Source organism: Cyphellophora europaea, assembly GCF_000365145.1.
Source record: "Cyphellophora europaea CBS 101466 unplaced genomic scaffold supercont1.12, whole genome shotgun sequence".
In the NCBI taxonomy this organism is placed as follows: Eukaryota; Fungi; Ascomycota; class Eurotiomycetes; order Chaetothyriales; family Cyphellophoraceae; genus Cyphellophora; species Cyphellophora europaea.
Window position 1 is genome coordinate 799,415 of NW_008481800.1, and position 10,973 is coordinate 810,387.

A 10,973-nucleotide genomic window follows, 5' to 3' on the forward strand; every position below is an offset into this window, starting at 1 on the left:
TTTATTTATCGACTAGAAGGTGAGTGAGGCTGCAAGCTCATGAGTATTACCTAATGCGAGTCAGGTGAACGCGCGGTGCTGGAAGACACACTCCGTATCGCGCCCAAATCCTCGTCAGAGTTCGTTTATTTCGAGTTAGGCCTAGAGTATTGCGCCCATCTTGCATGGCATCTCAAGGAGAGATCTGCAGAAGAGTTTGGATGGACAGCGAACACGAAAGGTATACTGGAAGGAGTTGGTTCTACAATTAAGCCTGAAATCGTCGACGAGAACGACTGGGAGCGAGAACCCAGAGTTGAACGGTTGCGCCATCGAGCGGGCAAGAAGATACGTAGAAATCTGAGGCGAGCGGTACGAGGACCAGAGAACAAAAGCTGTTAGAGATGTACAAACCTGCTAGGCTTGAGACAGCTTTGGGTAATGCCAAGAAGCGCACGGACCGCAATAAATCAATAGCTATTGTGGCCCGTGCGTACTTCACTTGTCTTTCGCTCACGCATGTCGCGCGAGACCATCAAGCTGGTGGAGCCAATGCTGTCGATCAGCCCGTATTCAAGTACTGTAGGAGCGTTAATTGAGCCAGTTTGGCCTGGTTCCTGCGTTCCCGCTGCATCAACGAAAGATTATGAGAAGACAGTAGATTAGGATGATAGTCTTCTGACAGTTCCCCAGTACTGCTGATTTGCTACCTATACTGGGGCCGGCATGGTTCTGGCAATACACTCGACCCGAAGCCCACCCCGGAGGACTCTACTTCAAGATCGGTTCCGCAGGGCGTCAGGAACTTATCCAAGCGATAATCTTTCAGTACTGCCTGTAGGGTTGCCCTTGCTGGCAATTCTTCCAATTGATCCGGCGTCGGGTAGCTGATAGGTAACGATAACGGTGCCTGGTGCAGACTGAGCAAACTATTCCAGGATATACTGTGGTTAGCGACTATATGGTAATCAATATGAGCGGCAAAGATGCCTCAGTCAATGCGCACAGCGACTGGTCTAGGCAATCTCCCATCAGTGGGAGAGACTAGTGCTCATGTCTTGCCCAGTGCTGTACCTTTCTCTTGATGGGCATCAGCGACGCGGCCAATCTGGTTGTTGTAGGAGAGCGCCGTGACACAAAATGTAACATGTCGGAGTGGTAGACGACATTCTATCTCTGTAGACCCGCGAGCCTGGCTGATAGTTTTCAGTATCGTATTTATCAGCCAATACCTCACACTTTATCACTACCTATACACCAACATAAATCTCACCCAATTCATTCAGTCTGTTTGCCGACAGCAAAATCCTTTCCGCCAGCATGAAATAAGCATATCGCTCAACCGAGGGACTGGTATTGAGAACGTTCAGAGCGCCTTTGAGGAAATCTCCTTCACCAAAATTTCCAGAGTGTGTACCAAATTCGGTCAGCCAGACCTTGCTTATGTTATACCTCGCAGCTAGTTCGACAACGGCTTGAGTGTGCGATTGTAAGTCGTCAAGACTGTGCGTAGCGCCGTACCAATGATACGTGACAAAGTCAATGCGGCACCGGTTAACACAAAGATTGAGGAAACTATCCAACCACGAGATGCCCATTGGTGCTGCTCCGTTGGTGACGGCCGGAGAGCCAATCTTCACTGCCGTAGATATTGCATCAAAGATCTCCATGTGGAGCGCTGCAGCAGTCTCAGGAGTCATGTTTGCCTGCTGGTGATGGTCTGGCTCATTGAAGGACAATGCATGCGTCGAACCAGATGCTAACGCTGCCTGAATATCCTGAACGCATAATTCTGCTGATGCTGGGCCCCAACACATCGGCACGTATTCTATACCTCTAGGCAGAGTTGCGTCAGGTAGGGCTTTCCAGTTGTATACCCAGGAGACTCCACGACCTTCGATAAGATCAAGATATGTAGGATCATTATATGGGAGGCCCTTCTTGCCTCTGAGCGTTGGGAGATCTCCATCCATGGGGGCGTCCGCTGTTGGTATGGAGGTCATGTTGATTGCTGTAACTGACGCGTTAGTGCCTGTGGCACCAGATGCGGACGAGAAGATTGCTGTGACGCTCATGGTCCTTGATTCGCACGGCCAATTTCTGGGCAGTGAAATATCAGGTGAGCTCAGGCCATTGGAGGCAAGATTGAGCACAAGCCCAGCAACGCTCAGAGCACCAATGAAATTTTGGGAACCCATATGCCTGAGAACTGTGCAGATCAGACGGTATGTGACAAACGAGAACAGTACCGAGCAATCAAATAGTGCTGCAAGGCTTGGTCAATGTTACAATAAATGAATAGCACGAAAGAATTTCTGGCACCACCGCTAAGGAAGATGTATGATAGGTCAGTGATCTATACCTTGGGTTCCCTTCTTCTTCGGTGGGCAGACTTACGGTTGGACCATGAGCTTTCGTTCTGCAAAAGCTCACTTTGTGTGGCACCGTTCTCAGGCTCATAAAGCCACTTGAGACGAGATTTGCTGATTGATTTTAGCGTCCTAAGCTTTTTAATGCCCTCAAATATGCTCTTTGCATATTTCTTGGTGATTCACCACAACCTGAACTCTGCTTTCTCTCCCATCAATCTGTTCAATCAGCTCTATCTCTACAACGCATCAATCCTTACCACGACTGAATCCGTCTCGAGTCCCCACAAGGACACCTATCGGTCTATCGTCAAGGTTCCAGGCGACAAGCTTACCCAACAGTCCAACGTATGGATCGTTGAAGGGACGCCAGAACCACTGATCTACCAACTCAGCCCGTCGCTTGGGCATTCAATCTATGAAGGACTCGGACTGGCTTTCGAAAAAGAGGTATCTCCTAGCATGATGCAATCAAAATACCAGCTCTTGGAGCATCAACTTCCAGTATTAGATCTTCATCACGCCTCACACCACATTCCTAGGCCTGATTTCAATGGTGAGAAGTCACGAACAGAAACCTTGGTGGGGAGAACTTGTTTTGCAACAGAGACAAGTGATTCAGTTCTGAGTATCGGTCGTCCATTTGAAGCAAGATATAGCATTCACGATCTTTACGAATATCCAAGAGCTGTACTGCAAATCACTTATCGAGCAAAGCAGCACAATATTATCACCTATATTTATCACAGATCATGCAACTTTTACCACATCGCACTCAGCCCTGAACGACAAAACGAAGGAAGCAGATGATCATTGCGTTAAATACACGGGACTGCATGGAGACAAGTGGTGAATGGATCGCGAACGACTGCGCGGGAACATGTGAGGTAGATATTGCTTATGGTGCAATAGGCATCCCTTTGAACACGAAAACACACCACGAAAACACAAAAACACGTGAATAATTTGTTAAACAATCTTGCGAATATGCTTCTTTTTCAAATATGCGACCGTAAGCCGACCACCTCTTGACACTTTGTAGAATGATGGGTTGTAGTGTATGGCTTGGTCGACGACGCAATTTCAATTACTCCTGCCCATCATTTTGCAAGGTGCACAGCTGTGCGGTCATTTTACAAGGAGCTGTCAACCTGAAACGCGCGCTGGGTTGTGTGGGGTGGCTGTGCATACATCATATTGCTAGGTGTACAGTATAAAGGCGGTTGATGTGCGGCTGAGAGCCAATCAATCCGGTGATTGCAAGAAAGACATCGCCCACAGCTTGTAGTGGTGTGTCTTAGGGCCACAGAAAGTCCGGCCCATGCTGCACGGTCAACCTCGACACAACGAAGTTCAGTACAGTAAAGTACCATGCTGTAAAGCGTTCATCCCAACTACGGAGCTTGATATTTCAAGCCCCTGCGACAAAACTGCGAGATACTCCCCACGGGAACCAGAAGGTAGCGTTGTCGCGTGTGTGGAGCTGATATAACCTCTTAGCGCTACCAACCGATATAGGTGAACTCCGTTGGCTCGCATATGTTTCCTATGGTGATATCCTACTGCAACCCGCCCGCCTTCTCTGCCCGTAGCAATAGGTGGGAGATCTCCAACACCATCAAAAGGTGTGGCACAAGAAATACATAAGGGTTCAATATTACCGAGAGATCGGACTGCGTGCTCGTCTGAGCGGCACTCTTGCTTATGCCCCATCATCATGGCGCGCACATATAAGAGGCGACCACAGGTGGGAACTTTCAAGACCGTCCATGCTAGTGAGTCCAAAAAATGACAAATTTGCACAGGCCACTGACTGGGCTTGGATTGGCTTACACGGCAGAAGAAGGTTAGGAGGAAGTTTTCGAGAACAGGGCAAAGCCAAAAAGATTCCAAGATCTCTTTGACAGATCTACCATCGGAGATTATTAGATCAGTAATGGATTTTGTGAGTACCGCACAAGCCTCTAGATGAGTTTTGCTAATTTTTCTATCTTAGCTCCCTCTGTTTGACAGGTTAAATTTCAGCGAACTGTCGAAAAAATTTCTTCCCTTCAAATATGTGCAAAATCCCCGCAAGCACGTTTTTATGGTGTCGCGGGATGGATCACAGACTCAATTACGAGCGAATGATGTCTCCATTGAGCGAGACCCAGTCAGTCACTATGCCAGGCTGATTCATACCGACACCTCGAGGATCCTCGAACTTGACCCTTTGGTTTTACGAGAGCTGCATGTAATTCCGATGCCTCTAGCAAATCATCAGAGTACCCGATTTCTTAATGATACGAGAGATTTGGAGGCACTTTGCGCCGACTCCTACAATCAGGCGATGCGAGCCGTTGCGCAATCAAAGAACCTACGCGTCTTGCGGTGAGACCTAGTCAATATTGCAGCAAGGAGTCTAACGGACGAACAGCATCGATATCGAGCCTCCCCTGCGTTGTATTCGGGCCCCTTTGGAGCTATCGCGTTTGGATGAACTGCAGATCCCTTCCATCTTCGTTTCAAGACTCGCCGGTCTCCCAATACAGAAGCTGACAGTTCTGCACCGAACATATCGCAATCCATCCTCTCATCATTTCACAGTTCGAGACCTTCCTGAGTTGACACATCTAAACATATTGGCGGAGTATACCTTCGATCTAACTCAGCCGTTACTTGACTTCAGATCACTGCCTAAGATCAAGTATCTTGCCATATCACAGCGGAGACCGCTTGATCCGATGAGAGTCACGCGCGACGGAACGCCTTATATCCCAACAGAGGTCAAAGCTACAATTGGACCGACTTTTATATACACCGGCACAGCAACAAGTTTACGTGTGCTTAGTCTGGCGTGGACCAAGTTGCCACCGACTATTCAGCGGGAATGTCAACAACTGAAGCATCTTCATCTCATTGATATCGTCATAATTGAACCATTTATTCTTCCGGGACTAGAGACACTTGAGCTGATCGATTGTGTTGTACCTGTGAGAACTTGGGAGAAGTTCAATCTACCTACACTGAAACACATTTTGGAAATCACAGACACAAGATTTATGGAATCGCGATCTTCAAACCACCTGGCTTGTATGGGCAACCTTTTAGGAACTCTAGAAACCATCATTGCTATCTATCCGGACGAGTCAACGACCATTCAGCCGTGGAACGCGATGTTCGACACATTGAAGACCCTCAAGGAAACCAAGCAGTTGAAGCGTGCGATGACAATGTCAAACCACATGGACACAGACATTAAGGAGCCGTGGGGTATGAGAATGTCGTCAAGGGGACGCTTCGGCATGACAACATGGCGTATTTTCACTCTGGAAGACTGTGTTTCTGGAGGTCCTCAAGTCAAACTCCCTTTCTAAATCGCATGTTCCTCTGGAAAAACAATACTACGAAAGATACCTTCGATGCGCCTGGCTATGGAGGAGAAACTTGCTTGCGTCTCCTCGCATATCCTTCATGGATGACGTTAAGCTTTTGAACGGGAAGGTAGCACGGGAGAGATTTGGCAGAAATTGGCTGAGATCGTCACCCGTGATTGAAGAGATAAAAGAGTAAAAACATCGAGAGCACGTCTCAGCTGCCGCTGTCTCTCGGACATCTGTAGTAAATAAGTTTAGATGATGAGGTATCTGCTTTGACTGAGATATCACACCCCAAACAGGGAAGATTGTGTCTCTGTGATGTTGGTTAATTATACTGATATTATCTACTCGGTTGCTTACTAGGGGAATCCGCTGGTAGTCACTGGACTGGGAGCCCTCTCATTTTCTCAACCCGCTCCCGACTATGATATGCCCGATACAGTAAAGGTACGCCACAGGCGCAGTTGCCAACTCCCGGCAAACAATATTCAGTCTCATGTATTGCCAGATAGGCCTGGTATCGTCGGCGAGTGAATGGTCAATGGCGCAATACATCTACGACGACTGGCCCACACGTGACGCCCACTGCCGCCTTTCCTCTTTAGCTGTCAGCGGCAACCAACGCCAGCTCTTTATCCAACGACACCGAGGTCTCAATCCATACACGGAATCCGAAAGCCCATGGCAGAACGACAGGCGTCCAATCGACCTGCGGTTGTCTAACTCAACCCTTCACGGAAAGGATGACACCGACAGTAGCACTCCCGATTTCGAAGACTCTGATAACAGCGGAGGCATCTGCTGCCTGAAGGATATTTCGTGCAACCGTAGCGGTCAGTGCCCGTGGGCGGGCTTCATCGCCATGAGCCATGTCCGGCACATGTAAAACCTGGCCATGACGATAGACATGGGTGACGCCACGCATATCGGTGACGGAGGAGTTCAGACCCGAGGCCGCCGGCGTTGATGGCGAGGGTCTGGAGGTGGAGGCGCCGGCAGAGCCGAGAGGAGGCGTTGATACTGGTGGCCGGATGGGCTGGGCTGGTGGACTGTGGGCTGGGGATAGTGCCGGCGGTGACAGGACGCGGATTGCGCAGATGGCAAGGAATGGCAGAAGGGGGACATGATCAGACGGGGGTCGTGGGAGCGGCGCCATCATACTGCGGTTAGAAGTGATTTTTGGAGGGAGGGCGGGTGTTTAGTGGTGGTGATGTTGTCGGGTAGAGGGAAAGCGGTCCGGGTTGTCCTCGAGCGTGACGCCCGGCTGAGATCGTTGGCACCTATGCGAGAGATGTCGCCGAGAATGGGGTTGGAGGACAGGAAATCGAGGGCGAGACGACGACGAGAGGTAAGCGGCCAGGAGGGGAAGGCAGATATTGTGGCCACGTTGGAGGGGATGATCGGACCGCCTCTCGCAAGTAAGTGGTCCTCCTAAGATCAGTAATGCCGCGCCAACTGGTTTCTGAAGCGCTGAATCCTCTGATGGGCTGATAAGCGCTGTTCAGGTGGACATGGTACATGCGTGTCCCGATCCCAGAGACAGCACTGAAAACAATCATCGTATGGGCGTCCAGTGTCATAGATGGTCATTATTGGGGCTCCGTCGATCCATTGAGAAGTTTCTTGGCTGTACCGACCATGATCCCGGTCCCCAACCGCGTCCAACGGGATCCATGTCCACGTCAGGAAAGGGTAGTCTCCAGAACCACCTTCCTCCTTTAACATCGCCCGCAATTTGCCGTGAAAGATGACTTTCAAATGTGATGGGAACTTCACATCACACCAGCGTATTCCCACAAGCATGACCTGGTCGACAGTAACACTCTGAAGATTCGGCTGGGCTGAGAGAAACTCCTTCAGGTAGACTGCACCAACCGCGATGCCACATATTGAGAGATGCTTCAGGGAGCTTATCTGTGGCGGATGTTGAGATTGAAATAGACAAGCTTCATCTTGAATGCCAAGCAAATGCTCTAACGAAGTCGTTTCTGGAGCCACTACTACTTTCAGGGATTCCAATCGACTCGCCCTGGTAATGAGCTCGCGAACAATTCCCGTTTTCGCCACGCTCTGGTCGTTGCGTGTTATATTGATCGTCAGACTTTTGACGGTTTTGGTAATGATTTCGGGTGGTATGGCCGTCTCGAAGACGTTGGAAACTGTGTAATCGGTGAATAATCGAGACGATAATGTGCCAGCCCACTGTCGACTGCACAGCCGCCAGGATCTTATATCTTCCACGCGCATGGCAGCTAGCACGCTCTCCTGCACAGGTGTACTCAACAGAACCTGCTGGTAGTCCATCTCGACGTGAGCAGCAGTATCTCGGGTATCTCTGACTCCGCAAAATATTAGTGCGTGCGCTTCCCACCTGCTGCCAAGATGGAACATAGCCCGGCGTGATATCGCTCATAGTGCCGACATCTGGCATCAAATTAGACCACGAGATGGTGAGACGAAGTTCCTCCGAGCCCCCTGTAGAATGGAAATCCCGTGTGGCTCCGATGAAAGCTATGCTTGAATTCGTGGCAGGTTTCGTTCCGAGCCGAGCCCGAAATAGCGCGAGGCGAAGGAATGCCCCGCACACCGGCCTGTGGGTCGGCCTTGGCAAACCCCTCTGCAACCGCACATTCTGCTGGCCGGACAAACTTTTTCTAGTCCTTCAGCACTCGCGATTAACTTCTGATTCCTGTCGAGATGACGATGTCGTTGATGGCGCTGCCACAAGAGGTCCGTTCGTTGATCTACCACTTTGTATTCGCTGGTGCTCGGCTTCGTTTCTTCCCAGACCTAGAGGCTAGGAAGAAAGATCATTATCTCTACTCCATTGGTGCAACCAGGAAGCTCAGTCATTCACCTGTCATAGGTCTTTTGGTCTGCTCGAAAACAACAGGCCAAGAAGCCAAAACCGCACTTTATCAGCAGGCAAATCTCGACATTAGTCTTGCTATCGGCAACGATGGTAGCCTTAATATTCCTGTTGATCCTGCTCAGCTCTGTCACATTGATATCCACTGCGATGTGCTCAAGAGGCCTGGGTTTAAGTACCTCCTTCAAAGCATGAAAGCTTTGGAAACCCTTACAGTATATGGGCATCATACTATCTTTGTGGATGGTGCTATTTACAGGCTCCCTGGCACGAGGCGTATACACGCTACAGGTGAGCTTCGCCATAGGCCAGACGCCCTCTATACACAGACTGCAGATGCTGTAAGGAAGTTTGCACATGGCCTGATTGGTCAATGCTGGAGGTCCCCACGTCCTAAAGCCGGAAATGATTGTGCTGGAGTGTCCGCTATCAGCAGGATTATTTACGTCTGGGATTGGCTGGAGCAGCCATATATTTTCATCTTGCGATACAAAGTCATAATACCGGGATATCCAACCCAAGCGGTTAAGTCTATTCTGCCACAGTTATTGCCTAGCACTAACACGTTATCTCTATACAGATAGCACAGCTCAATCTCAACACCAAGATGTTGGATATCTACAAAATAGATAGTCATCTGACAGAGCGTATCGGCGAGCCCATCAAGTTGGAAATGTTGGAGTACTGATATCCTGACCGCTTGCCGGTAGACCAAGCTTGATATTCAAAACGGGCATTGGATTGAATAGGATCACAAGAAGTGCATTCGCGGAGCCTCGCAATGTGTCCTAGGCCACGAACACGGACTGCACACTGGTTCGCGTGAAATCCCAATCTTCCAGGAGTAGGTCATCAGTACCAGGCCTCTCCGTTGGCTTCCACGCTATCATGCGTTCCACGATTCCATCAATCCATTTACAACTTTTTCTCAGCACGTCGACAAAGGCTCCGTGTCGCTCCTCATCCACGCATTTCGTGAAGACGCTGGCGGGATATCGGTGTACCATCTGAAGGAAACCAGCCCTAAGCTCCGTATATCACTCTTGTCAGACCAGTAACATTCTTCGAGGTCTAGCCTAGAGGACTCACACAGTCCTTTGTGGACCATGATTTCAGGCCCCAGGTAAGCGATCGTACCCTTCGTATGATCTTGCTCCTTTTGACTTTGCGTTGAGCTGCCAAAGTCAGAAAGAAGATCTGTGATATCTGATAGGCTTCGTGGCCGAGTTCTTAGGAAGAGATTCCCTAGCTTAACATCGCAATGCACGACGATCTCGCGTCGAACAACAAGGGAATAGTCACAAGGCTGGCAGCCTCCACAGCTCAAAGATGTCTGGTCGATTGCTGCGAGATTTAGCACCAATCAGACGGTGGTTTTTGCTTGCTAAATAGTCACCGTCTTCGTTTTTGACACTGTAACTATATCGCGACGTCAGCAGTGGCCAACTATCGCCTGATGCAGTCATACTGAAATATACCCGTAGCGGCAACTCTAGCCACGCGACGTGCATTCATTCCTCCATTCCTTCATCGCCAGCGGCTGTGACACGATCTTCGTCTGTAGCAGTTAGTTTCTCCTTCCATAATGAATTCAATGCGTAAGACCATACTCATCACTAGGCCGGTAACTGCTGGCTGAGGTCGTGATCGCCGAGTAACACCTCGTGCAGCGCATACCACGAGAACCAAAGCCAGGATGAGAAGCGTCCTCAACGCAATGCTAATCAAGTTCAGACAGCAGTATGAGAGCCAGAGGATATCTGCCATTCCTTCAGAGTGCACAGGTCTCCACGGTTAAGGAAGCACGATAGTTCTCGTGTCATCTGGAAAACAATGCAGGGAACGAGGATATTTATACTTTCACATCTACGGCCGTCTCATAGGCCAACCAGAGTCGGGTCGCTGACGACCACGGCGCAAAGTAACTGACATGGTCTCAAGTTTGGAAGAACCACGTGTAGTAACTGTGCAGCTCGTATACCACGCTCCGCCGCAATGACTAGAGAAATGGCAAGCGAGACCGGCGGTCACATTCAACAAGCCGGTCCACTCATTGCCAAAGGACGACATCGTGAAGCTGGGCTGAACGCAGCTCCTTCTCAGCTGGCGAAGGTCAAGTTTATCACAAGGGTAGTCGTAAACGGCAAGGTCAAGTTTATCACAAGGGTAGTCGTAAACGGCAAGGTCAAGTTTATCACAAGAGTAGTCGTAAACGGCAAGCGATTGGAATCTCTGCAAGCAGGCCAAAGTCCCGGCAGATTCACAGTGGGTATTCTCGTGAGCATCAGTCAGTCGGGCAACCATCGTGGGAACCATAGCAGCCATCATTCCACAAGCAGTGCTTATGCGAATCAGATTCCATCAATTAGTACCTGTCCTAACCACCCTCAAACAGTC

At 49.6% G+C, this 10,973-nt stretch overlaps 1 protein-coding gene across 1 annotated transcript; it reads right to left on the minus strand.

Annotated features, from left to right (window-relative positions):
• Positions 1–1,229: 1,229 nt before the first annotated feature.
• Positions 1,230–1,982, minus strand: HMPREF1541_10440 (uncharacterized protein; the record flags this gene model as incomplete). The annotated part of the gene is made up of 1 exon (XM_008715111.1): positions 1,230–1,982. The coding sequence occupies one exon, from the start codon at positions 1,980–1,982 to the stop codon at positions 1,230–1,232; it is 753 nt and encodes a 250-aa protein (XP_008713333.1).
• Between the last annotated feature and the right edge of the window lie 8,991 nt (positions 1,983–10,973).